The 18,362-nt window shown below is 37.1% G+C and overlaps 1 protein-coding gene across 15 annotated transcripts in view; it reads left to right on the forward strand.

Moving 5' to 3' along the window:
* APC (APC regulator of WNT signaling pathway) overlaps positions 1 to 17,438 on the forward strand; it is a 105,636-nt gene extending 88,198 nt beyond the window's left edge. For all 15 annotated transcript variants that reach the window (XM_070412447.1, XM_070412452.1, XM_070412458.1 and 12 more), the window contains 5 exons: positions 2,314 to 2,453; positions 3,005 to 3,082; positions 3,364 to 3,480; positions 8,067 to 8,281; positions 9,856 to 17,438. In XM_070412447.1, coding sequence (XP_070268548.1) covers positions 2,314 to 2,453; positions 3,005 to 3,082; positions 3,364 to 3,480; positions 8,067 to 8,281; positions 9,856 to 16,438 — 7,133 coding nt within the window. In that variant the 3' untranslated portion in view covers positions 16,439 to 17,438. The remainder of the gene's footprint in view (positions 1 to 2,313; positions 2,454 to 3,004; positions 3,083 to 3,363; positions 3,481 to 8,066; positions 8,282 to 9,855) is intronic.
* The last annotated feature ends 924 nt before the right edge of the window (positions 17,439 to 18,362 follow it).

Below are 18,362 nucleotides of genomic sequence, written 5' to 3' on the forward strand. Positions count from 1 at the left end.
CTTTAATTCTGCTGCTTAAATATATCTCAAATCACTGCTCTTCTTTTCATCCCCAATTCAAACCTCTATCATCTCTTATATTCTGCAGTACTTTGTCTTACTTGTCTCCCAACTTCCAGTCATAATCTGTTTTGCACCCTTCAACCACCACTCTATGTAGAGCACACATATAATTTTTCCTTCCCCTACCTGAAGTCCTTAGTATGGTACATAAAGTCTTGCATGTTCTGGCCTCTACCCATTTGTAGCCTCCTGTAACCTTGATGCTGTACAGTGGGGCCTTGACTTACGAGTTTAATTCGTTCCGTGATGGAGCTCGTAACTCAAATTACTCGTATGTCAAATCAAAAAGTGAACGAGTGAGACACGTGTTGCTGGGCTGATGTTGTGGTGTTCACTGTGATGTTCACTGCGCCAACTAGCAGTGGGGTATATGAAGCTGGCTCGTAACTCGAATTTTAGCTCGCAACTCAAAGCAAAAATACTCAAAGCAAAAATTCGGCCGAGAGACGGCTGGTATCTCGAAAAACTCGTTAGTCGGGACACTCGTAAGTCAAGGCCCCACTGTATATTTCAGGCCCAGAAGCCCTTGCACATGCTATTTCATCTGTCTAAAATGCTTTATTATTCCTACTCCACCTTTTTAGATACTCCTTCATCATTTAAGTCTCAACTTAAACATTATTTCCTCAGCCTTTTTCTTGATCTCCTCAGTCTAAGTTAAGTCCAGCTGTTATTTTGCCCTGTACTTACACAGTCCAGCACACTTTAATTAGTTGTTCAGTTTCTGTCTTTGCTGTAATCTATAAACTCCATATAGACAGTGACTGTATTTTGTTCACTGTTACATATATTTTCCATCATTATGGGGAGTTGGAGGAAAATCTTCCTAAATACGATTTAGATTTTCCTTAACCAAATTAATTTTCACTTACCTATATTAAACTTATCTGTCATTTCTGCTAATTATAAAAATTTGTGTGAATCTTCCTATACTTAAATCCCCTGGCCTGGAATTCTTGATCCAAGATAGAACTTTGTCTGTTTTGCAAACTTGCAGATTCCTCTATATACTGACCCTTCCAGGTTATTTGCAAAATATTAAATGTACAGGTTCTCTCAGATTAATGAACTGACTCTTTAGACTTACAGTATCCAAGAATTGTCTGTTTGTATTCATCCTTTCTTTTTGTGTAACCCACTTCTCTGTGACAAAACAATATTCTCATTTCCACAATGATTAATATTGTTGATGAATAATATTTGAGTAGCCTCCATACATTTTTATTTTTGTTCACCCCCTCACCATTTTGCGTTGCCTTTTGTTTGTTTTGTTTTTACTACCCCTGCCTTTATGTCTTTCCCTTTCCTTTCTCATCATTTTTCTCCTTGCCTTCCTAGTGTTGACCACTGTGGGCATTGTTGAGCATACCCAGTGGTGGGAATCAAGGGGAAAGAAAATACTAAATCCTAGTATAGTTGGTATTTGACACCTGTGAGTATTAAAGAAAAGTAAACTTTTTTAAAAATATGAATAAGTAGTTTTATAGAACTTAGTATCAAATTGAACAGATAATTATTTTTCATTTTAAAAAATAAGCTTTGCCCTAACCGGTTTGGCTCAGTGGATAGAGCGTCGGACTGCGGATTGAAGGGTCCCAGGTTCGATTCCGGTCAAGGGCATGTACCTTGGTTGCGGGCACATCCCCAGTGGGGAGTGTGCAGGAGGCAGCTGATCGATGTTTCTAACTCTCTATCCCTCTCCCTTCCTCTCTGTAAAAAATCAATAAAATATATTTAAAAAATAAATAAATAAAAATAAAAAATAAGCTTTGCTTCATGCACAGTTTAGTTGGTAACTTTCAGTATTCTTAAGGATAATTATTCAGCAGGTAAAAAATATTAAAGTAATTAGGCAAGTGTGTGCAACAATGAAGAGTGTAAAGTCCTAATAATAAAAACAAGTTACCTGTTTACATTCAGGAAGACCTAGTGTTAAAAAATAGCCTTCTCCATCATTGACAAGATAGAGTATATGTGTAGTAAATAGAGTGTAATGCTCATTTCACTTAGTAAGGCAAGGGCTGGAGGGTGGAGAAACTGGCGAAAAATGGGATAGTTGTCAGTTGTATTTTATAAATGTATTACACAAAAGTCCTATAACATTTTTTGTAGCTTGTAATTCTAAAGACAAATTTAAACCATGTATTCTCATTCTTGAGATTTTTTTTCCTAATATTTAAGTTATAAACTTGGTACCAGTTTGTTTTATTTTAGATTATTGTCTTTTTCCTCTTGCCCTTTTTAAATTAGGGGGACTACAGGCCATTGCAGAATTATTGCAAGTGGACTGTGAAATGTATGGGCTTACTAATGACCACTACAGTATTACATTAAGACGATATGCTGGAATGGCTTTGACAAACTTGACTTTTGGAGATGTAGCCAACAAGGTATGTTTTAGAAGATCCATTTCTTAAGACATCTCAGGTATGATGAGTTAGTTTACTTCATACAAACTACTTTTCACTGGTTTTCTTTTTATCACTCTCCTCATTAAACACTGACTAATAAAAACCTGTATTTCACATCCCACTGTACATCCTTATTCATTTGGTTGTGTTATGATTAAACAAGAGCAAAAGATAGAACTCAGTAGTGGATTTATTTAATTGCAAAACATCTGGAAATCCTCATGACCGGTGTGTTACACACATACTGGTTGTATCCAAATGAGAGAACTTTAAAAATCCTTTGCTTCTCATTTCTTATCATTTATTCACTTTGTTTTTCCAATTTGCCAAGAGAAGAACAGATAGCAAATGATTAGGAGAGTATTTTTCTCTCATTTATGTAATCTGATTCTAAATCTTTTATGGGTAAAATATTAGCTATAATTAAAGTGGGACTAGTACAACTGTATTTTAAGTTTAGTGGTCAAAAATGAAGCACACCTTTAGGTTGCCTTGTGACTGACCCTCTGTTCCATGTCTGATTTTTGCAGGCTACACTATGCTCTATGAAAGGCTGCATGAGAGCACTGGTGGCCCAACTAAAATCTGAAAGTGAGGACTTACAGCAGGTACTACTTAGAATTTGAATTGTTTTTCTCAGATATTAGCTGGTGAATATTCTGATTTAGATTAATTTAAGCTGTGGCTCAGTTTTTAGTATCTCATGTTTAAATTACAGTTATATTAACATCAGAATAAAGGAAAATAATTATAGGAATTCCTTTTGACATCATATTAGCATTTAAGAGGAATTTCTTAATAGATTTCTACTCTGCTAGCATTAAAATTAAAAAATGCAGACAGTATAAATCATTTTAATACAAGTATTCTAAACTCGATTCATTTGCAGGTTATTGCAAGTGTTTTGAGGAATTTGTCTTGGAGAGCAGATGTAAATAGTAAAAAGACATTGCGTGAAGTTGGAAGTGTGAAAGCATTGATGGAATGTGCTTTGGAAGTTAAAAAGGTACCTTTGAAAACATTTAGTATTGTAATATGGTTTCATCCTTAGATACTTTTTTGTCACCCTCTCCCACACAGATTTCCCAATTCTTGACCTGTTTACCTCACCAGTCCTTAGTCTAGACTACTCCAAGCTCCTGAAGTATTAAGATGGAAAAGATTATACTGTAGCCTACTGTAAGTTAAACTTTCTCAGACTCGCCACTGTTGACATCTTGGCCCAGATAATTATTTGGGGGGACTGAACTGTGCTTTGTAGGATGTTTAGCAGTATTCCTAGCCTTTACTCACTAGATGTCAGTACATCCTCCCCTCAGTCCTGACAGGCAAAAATGTCTCCAGATATTACCAAATGTTCCCCAGAAGGGAGGAAGGACAGAATCGCCCCCAGGTGAGAATCACTGGTATAAGTGTTGTCTCTGTTCTCTTAAAATCTCAATCCCCCACCCTAGCTGGTTTGGCTCAGTGGATAGAGTGTCAGCCCGCGGACTGAAGGGTTGAGTTCAGTTCTGGTCAAGGGCACCAATTCCCTGGTTCTGGCCAGGGTACGTGCAAGAGGCAACTAGTCGATGTGTCTCTCTCACCTCAATGTTTCTCTCTGGCTCTTCCTCTCCCTTCCATTCTCTCTCAAAATCAATGGAAAAATATCCTGGGGTAAGGATTAACAAAACAAAATAATAAATCTCAATCCCCCAAAGTTCTCAAATTTTCATGGTCAGCTTAGCAAAGAGGTGATCAGACTCACTCACTCAAGAGTGAGGAATCCCCAAATATTAATTTGTTTGTAAAAGGAAGTATGTCCAGGTGGGATATCTATTTCAGAAACTAAGATTTTTTAAAATTATTATTATTAAACTTGAAATTTGAGAGGGACTAAGCAAGTCTTCTTAGCTAATTCAGGTTTCTTTTCACCCAACCAGTCCTCCTGGAACCACAGCCTACATTTTCTTTAAAATTTTCTTTTCAGAAAAGGCAAAACATTTTGGTTTTTATTGTTTGTTTATTTATGTATTTTTGCTAAGTTATATTATTTTATACCTGGAAAACCCAGTAAAACCAACTGAAAAATGATTAGAAATAAGAAACATTTAACTAAATAACTGGCTATAAAAATAATATTCAAATATATTTAGGGTCTGCATGAAGATACCTTTAAAACACTGCTGAATTGGCAGAACACTGGTACTGATGCTGCAGAAAAGAAGATACTTGAATGGCCATTAAGCACTTGAAAAGATACTCAACAGCATTAGTCATCGGGGAGAATGTAAATTAAAACTACAGTGAAATACCATTACACATGGTATATTGGTTAAAATTTAAAGATTGACCAAGTGTTGTCAAGGATGTTGAACAGCTGAAATTCTCATGCAATGCTGATGGGAATGTAAAATGATATAACCACTCTTCGGAGAACATTTGTCAATGTTTTTAAAGGTTAAACATATACCTACCTTAAAACACATTTTTTACTCTTTAAATATTTACCCAAGAGGAACAAAAATTTACATTCACACAAAAATTTATACACAGATGTTCAGCAATATTATTTGTGGTAGCCAAAAACTAGAACTAAATCTAATGTCCATCAAAAGGGGAATGGGTAAACAAGCTGTGGAATATCCAAAATGGAATACTATTCGCTATAAAAAGAATGAACTGAAACATGCAGTAATCTATAATGACAAATAGACCAGTAGTTGCCTGGGGTTGGGGTGAATTTCAAGGAATTACTAGGAATTAAAGTAAATGTTTATTATCTTGATTGGAGTGATGGAAGCATCAAAGGTGATCAAATTGCACACTTGAAATGTGTGCAGTTTATTCTCCAGTTATACTTCAATAAAGTTCAACAAAAAAATGGTACTATACACATTTTAAGATTCTTAATTAACCAACCCTGCATGTTTTCAGAAAGAGTTTATGATTTATCTGTATTACGAGAACTTGTACTGCTGCTGAATACTTTATGACTTTATCATCTCTCAAGGACCTTAGAGATCTACGTACAAACTGATTGCAGCAAACCAAGCAAGCTAGATTTAAAAATACATCCTTCGGGGGAACATAAAAGAAGACTATCATAATAAGTGGAAAGACAAACTCTGTTCTTATAAAGGAAGAGTAGTACTTTAAAGAACATTTCTCCCTAAATTCATATATAAATTTTAAATGCAAGTCCAATCTTGGAAAAACTGGCCCATCAGAAGTTTACGATACCCAATTTTGATTTGGGCCTGCTTCTGGTTAGCAGCATTAAAATTTATTTGTTGCCTCTTTTTCTACATCCAGTCATTGTGAACATTTCTCTTTCTCGGGTCATCATCTTTTCCTCATTTTCATTTACTACTAATGACCTAGAAAATTAGAACTACCTTTCATATTTCCCTTATATTCCATCATTTTAACTTCCTTCAGCTGGCTTTTACTCTTCTACACAATAGAACCTTTCCTTCACCTGCAGCCTGTGCCCCAAGTGTTACTGTTCACTCAAAGATGTTAAGTCCCTTTCTCTTGTCTTTTATATCTTCTTGACTGGATAGAGAGAAGAAAGCCTTTTATGTTGCATCTATCTATAGAAAGCCCTATTTCTTGAAAATTAAAAAAAAAATATATTCTAATTCCTTCAGTTTCCCTTTTTCCTGTAACAGCCAAGATCCTGAAGTCACTTGCTCCATTTCTTAACTCGTATACCTCCTTCAGTCCTTCCTAATTCTTCTTCTAATTAGTAAAATCTAGATTTATACATTAACTTGGTTTTTTTTCTACCTACACCTATATTTGATACTTTATCACACACCTTATTTTGAAGCCCCCTCCCTTTGTTTTTGCCACCTGTAATTTTAGCCTCTAACCATTTGTTCTTGTTTCCTCTAATTCTAACTGTAAAGCTTCTTTGAAACAAAACCCTCATCCCTCTACAAGTAGTCTTATAGAGAGCAACTTCTATTTTCCTATCTTCAGTTCTCCTCCTGGGTCAGTTGAAGTTTAAAAGCTCACTCTAAACGCTTGCTGTTTTTTCTGTTCTCGGGATACTTTGAATGTCCCCCCTTTATGTCAGTTATAAAATTGAGTTCATATCCTTCTCACATCTTGATTGGTGAAAGCATTTCTTCCTGCCTTCTCATAAATAGTATCTAAAACTGTTCCTTGCCCGGCTGGTGTAGCGCAGTGGTTGAGCATCGACCTATGAACCAGGAGGTCACGGTTCGATTCCCAGTCAGGGCATATGTCCCGGTTGTGGGCTCGATCCCCATTGTCGGGCATGCAAGAGGCAGCTGATCAGTGATTCTCTCTCATCATTGATGTTTCTATCTTTCTCTTCCTCTTCCTTCCTCTCTGAAATAAATAAAAATATATTTAAAAAATAAAAATAAATAAAACTCTTCCTAGATTGTTTCATTCATTGAATGTCCTGATAAAGATAATACAGTGGCTATTTCTTTGAGTGGGCCCAAAATGTTTGCTGTGACATTCAAGACCTTTGACTTCTCTGACCTTAATTCCCACTATTCTCCAGAATGGACTTTTGATCTCCTCTCTGTCTTCTTTCTGTTCTTCAGTTCTTTCTTCCTGATTCCCATTTCTATGCCTTTCCTCATTCTATTTTCCCTGCCAGAAGAAACTGTCCCTGAGTGTACAGGTCTTCTACTAAGTTGCTCTCCTGCATGAAGTCTTTTATTTGATTAAATTTAGGTAGAAACTATCTTTCCTTTAGAGCACTTTGTTTCATGGAAATAGGTTTGCATCTTTTTTTCCCCAAAGTAAGTTGTTAGCACCTTCAGGCAGGTATCAATTTGAAATGTTTGTATCTTCTGAAATACCTCTAACTGTGATAGTGGAGTAGATTTCTAAGGCATATTTATTCCTTGATTTATTCGTAATAAGAGGAAAGACTAGCATCAGGGTCATGGCAGGTTTTGACCAAATATCCTTAATTATATATACAGAGTGTTTCTGTGGCAGTTATAATTTGAGAGTTTTCTATGATATTGAATACCAGGGAGTTCTGGTTTTGTAATTACTTTGTTTCTTTGGGAATTTTAAGGATTGGAGTTTTCCCAGTGTGCTTTCTTTTTAATAAGTTGTATTGTTATTTTTGAATCAACTACATATTAATATATGTGTGTGTATGTGTGTGTTTTATCCAACCAGAATGTTGTACATACTGCACTTCAACTTGCTTTTTTCATTTAATAATACTTCTTAGATATCTTTCTATATCAACATATAGAGGTTTTTTTGTAGTTTCTTTTATCCTGATAATGTTATCTTTTCAGCATGCACATCAATTTTGTTGCTATTATAAGCTCTTTTAAGGTATGTGTGTACTGTCTAAACACTAAGAATAAATTTCAGGAAGGTTATTAGTTTAATGCTGTGTTCTGCTTTTATTATGGGGATATCAGTGACTTCCTTCCATTCGTTATTTTATGAACGTTTTTCTAAATGGGAAATTCCTAATAATTTACTAGTGAAGGCTGAGCAGCAGAGGACGGAAAAAAAATTTACTCAAAAGAAGTAAACATAGAAGTTATGAGGGACAAATTCCAACTCTAATTAGATGACACATAATTTGTTTCTTAATAGGAATCAACCCTCAAAAGTGTATTGAGTGCCTTATGGAATTTGTCAGCACATTGCACTGAGAATAAAGCTGATATATGTGCTGTAGATGGTGCACTTGCATTTTTGGTTGGCACTCTCACTTACCGGAGCCAGACAAATACTTTAGCCATTATTGAAAGTGGAGGTGGGATATTACGGAATGTGTCCAGCTTGATAGCAACAAACGAGGATCACAGGTAAATACAGAGTTTTATATTACTTTTAATTAGTGTACAATTAAGTTGGTGTAGAATTCAGTCCCTCAAAAAGACCCATTTGTTTTGTGTAATTATGCAAGTTCTAAGCCAAATTATATTTATTGTGGTGAAAAAGTAACTATTTTAATTTCTAATTTACTCATTAGTAATAAAAGTTTATAGTATCATAAAGATGTCTAGAAATGAACAAATGATGGCTAAGAGGTATAATGCATATATAGAGGAAAAAGTTAAAATCACAAAAACAAAACCTATAGATATGATCCAGATAATACAGTTGTTTACATTTTTCTAATGGTGTCTTAACATCAATAATCATATTATTTAGCCAACAGCCACTCATCCAGTCTACTAGACCTGTGATACCTAAGAGAGCATCTCAGATGCAGAGCACACATTTTCAGAACTTGGGCTCTGTATAATGCCAACAAAAATATTAATATTTTTCACAGCATATTCATTTTATTCAACATTGTTCTTCTCTCGTATTCAAACAGATCATGTAGTACTTATAGTAAAAGAACCACACAAATATAAACATCTTTTCTTTAATTTTTGATGTGTAAATTACAAGCCTTATAGCCCTTTCTGCTATACAAAGAAGTCATTTTAAATTCAATAAGCACTCAGGTGTCTGCTGGACTGCTGAAAGAAGACCATGTTAAAACTTTGTTGTACATCCTTGCCAATCACTTTTAAAGTCCACTAAAGCTGAATATTTTGTCATTAACTTCAGCTTACACTGCATTAAGTACCCTGTAGCTCTTCAGGTCCCAAAGTTCATGATGTTGATTCTCAATCCTTATTTTTATAGTTACCTCTAAGTGTTTTGAAAACCTTTCTTTTAAATTTAGAAATAATGTTTCCAGAGAGCATTTGTAAGGGGGATGGCAGTGTCACAGAATCTAGCCAGAGACATAGCGATTGCTCTAAAAGTCAGTTTGCTAATCTGGGTGCTTACAGCATGCTCCTTGAATACATAAAGATCTATTGATTGGTTAATTTACCACAAAGTCCCTTTCAGCAGGATACACTTATAGTCCTTATTCAGAAACTCTGTCACCATGTAAATAAAGTAGATGTACCTGTTTAAGAAAAAGTTTAATAAGCTATCGGGTCAGATAGGATATGCAAAATAGATTAAAATGAATATTGGACTGCCCGGCCAGCGTGGCTCAGTTGTTGAGCATCAACCTATGAACCAGGAGGTCACAGGTTCGATTCCCGGTCAGGGCACATGCCTGGGTTTTGGGTTCAATCCCCAGTAAGGGGCGTGCAGGAGGCAACCAATCCATGGTTCTCTCTTATCATGGATGTTTCTATCTCTCTCCCTTTCCCTTCCTCTCTGAAATCAATAAAAATACATGTTTTTAAAAAATGAACTAAGATAGAACAAAAGGAGATGTGGAATGCTTGGAATTTATAGTATAAATTGGTACAATTTTATTTTGCCTGTTTTAATAATTATATTTAGATTTAAATTTGTTTTTTATTCTTTTATTCATTGTTACTACAAACAGGTTCTGACCTTAATTTTGTGGTCTTTATTTCAGGCAAATCCTAAGAGAGAACAACTGCCTGCAAACCTTATTACAACACTTAAAATCTCACAGTTTGACAATAGTCAGTAATGCATGTGGAACCTTGTGGAATCTCTCAGCAAGAAATCCTAAAGACCAGGAGGCATTATGGGACATGGGGGCAGTCAGCATGCTCAAGAACCTCATTCATTCAAAGCATAAAATGATTGCTATGGGAAGTGCTGCAGCTTTAAGGAATCTCATGGCAAATAGACCCGCAAAGTATAAGGATGCCAATATAATGTCTCCTGGTTCAAGCTTGCCATCTCTTCATGTGAGGAAACAAAAAGCTCTGGAAGCAGAATTAGATGCTCAGCACTTATCAGAAACTTTTGACAATATTGACAATTTAAGTCCCAAGACTTCTCATCGTAGTAAGCAAAGACACAAGCAAAGTCTTTATGGTGACTATGTTTTTGACACCAATAGACATGATGATAATAGGTCAGACAATTTTAATACTGGAAACATGACTGTCCTTTCACCATATTTAAATACGACAGTGTTGCCCAGCTCCTCTTCATCAAGGGGAAGTTTAGATAGTTCTCGTTCTGAAAAAGATAGAAGTTTGGAGAGAGAACGAGGAATTACCCTAAGCAACTACCACCCAGCAACAGAAAATCCAGGAACCTCCTCAAAACGAAGTTTGCAGATTTCCACCACTGCAGCCCAAATTGCTAAAGTCATGGAAGAGGTATCAGCCATTCACACTTCTCAGGAAGACAGAAGTACTGGGTCTACCACCGAATTGCACTGTGGGACAGATGAGAGGAATGCACTAAGAAGAAGCTCTACTGCTCACACACATTCAAACACTTACAACTTCACTAAGTCAGAAAATTCAAATAGGACATGTCCTATACCTTATGCCAAATTAGAATATAAGAGATCTTCAAATGATAGTTTAAATAGTGTCAGTAGTAGTGATGGTTATGGTAAAAGAGGTCAGATGAAACCTTCGATTGAATCCTATTCTGAAGATGATGAAAGTAAATGTTGCAGCTACGGTCAATATCCAGCTGACCTAGCCCATAAAATACATAGTGCAAATCATATGGATGATAATGATGGAGAACTAGATACACCAATAAATTATAGTCTTAAGTATTCGGATGAGCAGTTGAACTCTGGAAGGCAAAGTCCTTCACAAAATGAAAGATGGGCAAGACCCAAACATATAATAGAAGATGAAATGAAACACAGTGAACAGAGACAATCAAGGAGTCAAAGCACAACTTATCCCGTATATACTGAGAGCACTGATGATAAACACCTCAAGTTCCAACCACATTTTGGACAGCAAGAATGTGTTTCCCCATATAGGTCAAGAGGAGCTAGTGCTTCAGAAACAAATCGAGTAGGTTCTAATCATGGAATTAATCAAAATGTAAATCAGTCTTTGTGTCAGGAAGATGACTATGAAGATGATAAGCCAACCAACTATAGTGAACGTTACTCTGAGGAAGAGCAACATGAAGAAGAAGAGAGACCAACAAATTATAGCATAAAATATAATGAAGAAAAACATGTGGAGCAGCCTATTGATTATAGTTTAAAATATTCCACAGACATTCCTCCCTCACAGAAACCATCATTTTCATTCTCAAAGAGTTCATCTGGACAAAGCACTAAAACTGAACACATCTCTACAAGCAGTGAGAATACATCCACACCTTCATCTAATGCCAAGAGGCAGAATCAGCTCCATCCAAGTTCAGCACAGAGCAGAAGTGGTCAGACTCAAAAAGCCACCTCTTGTAAAGTTCCCTCTATCAACCAAGAGACAATACAGACTTACTGTGTAGAAGACACCCCAATATGTTTTTCAAGGTGCAGTTCATTGTCATCTTTGTCATCAGCTGAAGATGAAATGGGATGTGATCAGAGGACACAGGAAACGGATTCTGCTAATACACTACAGATAGCAGAAATAAAAGAAAGCAGTGGGACTAGAGCAACTGAAGTTTCTGTGAATGAAGTTCCAACAGTGTCACAGCACATTAGAACCAAAAACAGCAGACTCCCGGCTTCTGGTTTATCTTCAGAATCGGCCAGGCACAAAGCTGTTGAACTTTCTTCAGGAGCCAAATCGCCATCAAAAAGTGGTGCCCAGACACCTAAAAGTCCACCAGAGCACTATGTTCAGGAGACTCCACTCATGTTTAGCAGATGTACATCTGTCAGTTCACTAGATAGTTTTGAGAGTCGTTCAATTGCTAGCTCTGTTCAGAGTGAACCCTGTAGTGGAATGGTAAGTGGCATTATAAGCCCCAGTGACCTTCCAGATAGCCCTGGACAAACCATGCCACCAAGCAGAAGTAAAACCCCTCCTCCTCCTCCTCCTCTTCCTCAAACAGTGCAAGCTAAACAAGAGGTACCTAAAAATAAAGTACCTAATGCTGAAAAGAGAGAGAGTGGACCTAAGCAAGCAGCTGTTAATGCTGCAGTTCAGAGGGTCCAGGTTCTGCCAGATGCTGATACTTTACTACATTTTGCCACAGAAAGTACTCCAGATGGATTTTCTTGTTCATCTAGCCTGAGTGCTCTGAGCCTCGATGAGCCATTTATACAGAAAGATGTGGAATTAAGAATAATGCCTCCAGTTCAGGAAAATGACAATGTGAATGAAACAGAATCTGAGCAGCCTGAAGAATCCAATGAAAACCTGGAAAAAGAAGCTGAAAAACCTACTGATTCTGAAAAAGACATATTAGATGATTCAGATGATGATGATATTGAAATACTAGAAGAATGTATTATTTCTGCCATGCCAACAAAATCTTCACGCAAAGCCAAAAAGCCGGCCCAGAGTGCTTCAAAACTACCTCCACCTGTTGCAAGAAAACCAAGCCAACTGCCCGTGTACAAACTTCTGCCATCACAAAACAGGATACAAGCACAAAAGCATGTTAGTTTTACACCAGGAGATGATATGCCACGGGTATATTGTGTAGAAGGGACGCCTATAAACTTTTCCACAGCTACATCGCTAAGTGATCTAACAATAGAATCCCCTCCAAATGAGTTAACTGCTGTAGAAGGGGTTAGAGCAGGGGCACAAACAGGCGAATTTGAAAAACGAGATACCATTCCTACAGAAGGCAGAAGTACGGATGAGGCTCAAAGAGGAAAAACCTCATCTGTAACTATACCTGAACTGGATGACAGTAAAACAGAAGAAGGTGATATTCTTGCAGAATGCATTAATTCTGCCATGCCCAAAGGAAAAAGTCACAAGCCTTTCCGTGTGAAAAAGATAATGGACCAGGTCCAACAAGCATCTATGTCTTCATCTGGAAATAACAAGAATCAATTAGATGGTCAGAAGAAGAAACCTACTTCACCAGTAAAACCTATGCCACAGAATACTGAATATAGGGCACATGTAAAAAAAAATACAGATTCAAAAAATAATTTAAATGCTGAAAGAACTTTTTCAGACAACAAAGATTCAAAGAAACAGAACCTGAAAAATAATTCCAAGGACTTCCATGATAAGCTACCAAACAATGAAGATCGAGTCAGAGGAAGCTTTACTTTTGATTCACCTCATCATTACACACCTATTGAAGGAACTCCATACTGTTTTTCACGAAATGATTCTTTGAGTTCTCTAGATTTTGATGATGATGATGTTGACCTTTCCAGGGAAAAGGCTGAATTAAGAAAAGGAAAAGACAATAAGGAATCAGAAGCTAAAGTTAACAGTCAGACAGAACTAACCACGAGCCAACAATCAGGTAATAAGACACAAACTGTTACAAAGCATCCAATAAATCGAGGACAATCTAATAAACCCATGCTGCATAAGCAGTCCACTTTCCCCCAGTCATCCAAAGACTTACCAGACAGAGGAGCAGCAGCTGATGAAAAATTACAGAATTTTGCTATTGAAAATACTCCAGTTTGTTTTTCTCGAAATTCCTCTCTAAGTTCTCTTAGTGACATTGATCAAGAAAACAACAACAACAAAGAAAATGAACCTATCAAAGAAACAGTGCCCCCTGCCTCACAGGGAGAACCAAGTAAACCTCAGGCATCGGGTTATGCTCCTAAATCATTTCATGTAGAAGATACCCCTGTTTGTTTCTCAAGAAACAGTTCTCTCAGTTCTCTCAGTATTGACTCTGAAGATGACCTGTTGCAGGAATGTATAAGTTCTGCAATGCCAAAAAAGAAGAAGCCTTCAAGGCTCAAAGGTGATAATGAAAAGCATAGTCCCAGAAATATGGGTGGCATATTAGCAGAAGATTTGACACTTGATTTGAAAGATATACAGAGACCAGATTCAGAACATGGTTTATCCCCTGACTCAGAAAATTTTGATTGGAAAGCCATTCAGGAAGGTGCAAATTCCATAGTAAGTAGTTTACATCAAGCTGCTGCTGCCGCATGTTTATCTAGACAAGCTTCTTCTGATTCAGATTCAATCCTTTCACTGAAATCAGGAATCTCTCTGGGGTCACCATTTCATCTTACACCTGATCAAGAGGAAAAACCCTTTACGTGTAATAAAGGCCCACGAATTCTGAAACCTGGCGAGAAAAGTACATTGGAAGCTAAAAAGGTAGAATCTGAAAATAAAGGCATCAAAGGAGGGAAAAAAGTTTATAAGAGTTTGCTTACTGGAAAAGTTCGATCTAATTCAGAAATTTCAAGCCAGTTGAAACAGCCCCTTCAAGCAAATATGCCTTCAATCTCTCGAGGTCGGACAATGATTCACATTCCAGGAGTTCGAAATAGCTCATCAAGTACAAGTCCAGTTTCTAAAAAAGGCCCACCCTTTAAGACTCCAGCCTCCAAAAGCCCTAGTGAAGGTCAGACAGCCACCACTTCTCCTAGAGGAGCCAAACCATCAGTGAAGTCAGAATTAAGCCCTATTACCAGGCAGACATCCCAACTGGCTGGGTCAAATAAAGGGCCTTCTAGATCAGGATCTAGAGATTCCACTCCTTCAAGACCTGCCCAGCAACCGTTAAGTAGACCTATGCAGTCTCCAGGGCGAAACTCAATTTCTCCTGGTAGAAATGGAATAAGTCCTCCTAACAAATTATCTCAACTGCCAAGGACATCATCCCCTAGTACTGCTTCAACTAAGTCCTCGGGTTCTGGGAAAATGTCGTACACATCTCCAGGCAGACAGACGAGCCAACAGAACCTTACAAAACAAACGGGTTTATCCAAAAATGGCAGTAGTATCCCAAGAAGTGAGTCTGCCTCCAAAGGACTGAATCAGATGAATAATAGCAATGGATCTAATAAAAAGGTAGAACTTTCTAGAATGTCTTCAACTAAATCAAGTGGAAGTGAATCTGATAGGTCAGAGAGACCTGTATTAGTACGCCAGTCAACTTTCATCAAAGAAGCACCAAGCCCAACCCTAAGGAGAAAATTGGAGGAATCTGCTTCATTTGAATCTCTCTCTCCATCTTCTAGACCAGATTCTCCCACAAGGTCCCAGGCACAGACTCCAGTTTTAAGTCCTTCCCTTCCTGATATGTCTCTGTCTACACATTCGTCTGTTCAGTCTGGTGGATGGCGAAAACTTCCTCCTAATCTCAGTCCCACTGTAGAATATAATGATGGAAGACCTGCAAAGCGCCATGATATAGCACGCTCCCATTCTGAAAGTCCTTCCAGACTTCCAATTAATAGGTCAGGAACCTGGAAACGTGAGCACAGCAAACATTCATCATCCCTTCCTCGAGTAAGCACTTGGAGAAGAACTGGAAGTTCATCTTCAATTCTTTCTGCTTCATCGGAATCCAGTGAAAAAGCAAAAAGTGAGGATGAAAAACATGTGAACTGTATTTCAGGAACCAAACAAACTAAAGAAAACCAAGTATCTACAAAAGGAACATGGAGAAAAATAAAAGAAAGTGAAATTTCTCCCACAAATTGTACTTCTCATATTGCTTCCTCAGGTGCTGCAAATGGTGCTGAATCTAAGACACTAATTTATCAAATGGCACCTGCTGTTTCTAAAACAGAGGATGTTTGGGTGAGAATTGAGGACTGTCCCATTAACAACCCTCGATCCGGAAGATCTCCCACAGGAAATACTCCCCCAGTGATTAACAGTGTTTCAGAAAAGGGAAATCCAAATGCTAAAGATTCAAAAGATAATCAGGGAAAACCAAATGTGGGTAATGGCAGTGGTCCCATACGCACCATGGGTTTGGAAAACTGCCTGAATTCCTTTATTCAGGTAAATGCCCCAGACCAAAAAGGAACTGAGGGAAAGCCGGGACAAAGTAATCCTGTCCCTGCAGCAGAGACTAATGAAAGTTCTATAGCTGAGCGTACCCCATTTGGTTCTAGCAGCTCAAGCAAACACAGTTCACCTAGTGGGACTGTAGCTGCTAGAGTGACTCCTTTTAATTACAACCCAAGCCCTAGGAAAAGCAGTGCAGATAGCACTTCAGCCCGGCCATCTCAGATCCCAACGCCAGTGAATAACTCGAAGAAACGAGATTCAAAAACTGACAACACAGAATCCAGTGGAACTCAAAGTCCTAAGCGCCATTCTGGGTCTTACCTTGTGACGTCTGTTTAAAAGAGCTGAATTAATTAAGCTAAGAAAATTATGTGTTAATTACAATTGCTATGTAGAAATTTTGTTTCAAATGAAACTTTAAAAGACTGACAAATTTTGTAAATAGGTTTGATTCTTGTTAGAGGGTTTTTGTTCTGGAAGCCATATTTGATAGTATACTTTGTCTTCACTGGTCATATTTTGAGAGGCACTCTGGATAGTTAAGAAGAAAATGGTAAAGCCAAGTATATTTGTACAGTATGTTTTACATGTATTTAAGTAGCATCCCATCCCATTGTCCTTTAATTATTGCTTGTCTTAAAATAATGAACACTACAGATAGAAGATATGATATATTGCTGTTACCAATCATTTCTAGATTATAAACTGACTAAACTTACATCAGGGAGAAATTGGTATTTATGCAAAAAAACCCAACATTGTTTTAGTCCTTGTGAGTCCATCTAACATCATAATTAATCATGTGGCTGTGAAATTCACAGTAATATGGTTCCTGATTAGCAAGTTTACCCAGCCTGCTTTGCTTTACTGCATGAACGAAACTGATGGTTCAATTAACAGTTCTGTGGTCACATGACGTGCATTAGCTAGCTACAGTGTAACAATTTACACTTTTTGTGCTAAAAAAAAAAAAAATCTGTGTTAATTGTAAAACATTGGATGAAACTATTTTACCTGAACTAGATTTTATCTGAAAGTAGGTAGACTTTTTGCTATGCTGTAACTTGTTGTATATTCTGGTATTTGAGGTGAGATGGCTGCTCTTTTATTAATGAGACATGAATTGTGTCTCAACAGAAACTAAATGAACATTTCAGAATAAATTATTGCTGTATGTAAACTGTTACTGAAATTGGTATTTGTTTGAAGGGTCTTATTTCACATTTGTATTAATAATTGTCAAAAGGGCCTCTTTTTAAAGCTTATATAATTTTTTTCTTCAAATTCTATGCATTAAGAGTAAAATTCCTCCTACTGTAATAAAAACAATTGAAGCTGACTGTTGGCATTTAACCATTCCATGCATTGGCACTTAACCATTCCTGGAATTAATTTTTCTTTAATGTGATTAGCACTTCCTAATGTTTAATATTTATGGAGTTGATTTAAAACAAATTTATTTGATACCAATGTAAATTGCCTAGCACAGACCAGGCATTGAACATAACAGGCCCACATAAAATATTTCTTTTTTCTTAATAGAATTCTATATTTGAAAAATTGTTTATCCTTAGGTATAAGTAGTCTCTTCTAGTTATGTTCTGACTTGGAACATAACTGTCTTGTCCCTTCATCTTCTCCCTCTTGCTGCTGAGTCTGGAATGAACATTTTTTTAAAACATATTTTTATTGATTTCAGAGAGGAAGGGAGAGAGAGATAGAAACATCAATGATGAGAGAGAATCATTTATCGGCTGCCTCCTGCACTCCCCACATTGGGGATCAAGCCAACAACCCTGGGCATGTGCCCTTGACCAGAATTGAACCTAGGACCTTTCAGTCTGCAGGCTGATGCTCTATCCACTGAGCCAAACTGGCTAGGGCTGGAATGAACATCTTTTATCACCCTGTATGTTAAGGCAAAATCCCAGCAACCAAATATAATCAGTATTTTGCCATTCTCAGAAAATGTAACACATGAAACATCAAAGGTAGATGTGATACCATTAGAATATTCAAAAAACTATTTAAAACCACTGCCTGTTGAGGAAAACTTTGTTTTTGACAGGCAGAGTTGTGGGAAAGGTGTCCTAGTGCCTCTTCCTAACATGGCAGGGAGAATCCTCTTCATGAAGGAAGATAAACTGATAGATTTATTAATAAAGATTATTTATCTTCCCAGAGTTTGTCCTAAAAGATCAGAGGGTGAGGAGGATAAATACATTTGTTGAAATTTTATTTCTAAGGAGATTCATGCATTCTG

Source organism: Myotis yumanensis, unplaced genomic scaffold, assembly GCF_028538775.1.
Source record: "Myotis yumanensis isolate MYYU_CA2020_CCGP unplaced genomic scaffold, mMyoYum1.0.hap1 SCAF_4, whole genome shotgun sequence".
Lineage (NCBI taxonomy): Eukaryota > Metazoa > Chordata > Mammalia > Chiroptera > Vespertilionidae > Myotis > Myotis yumanensis.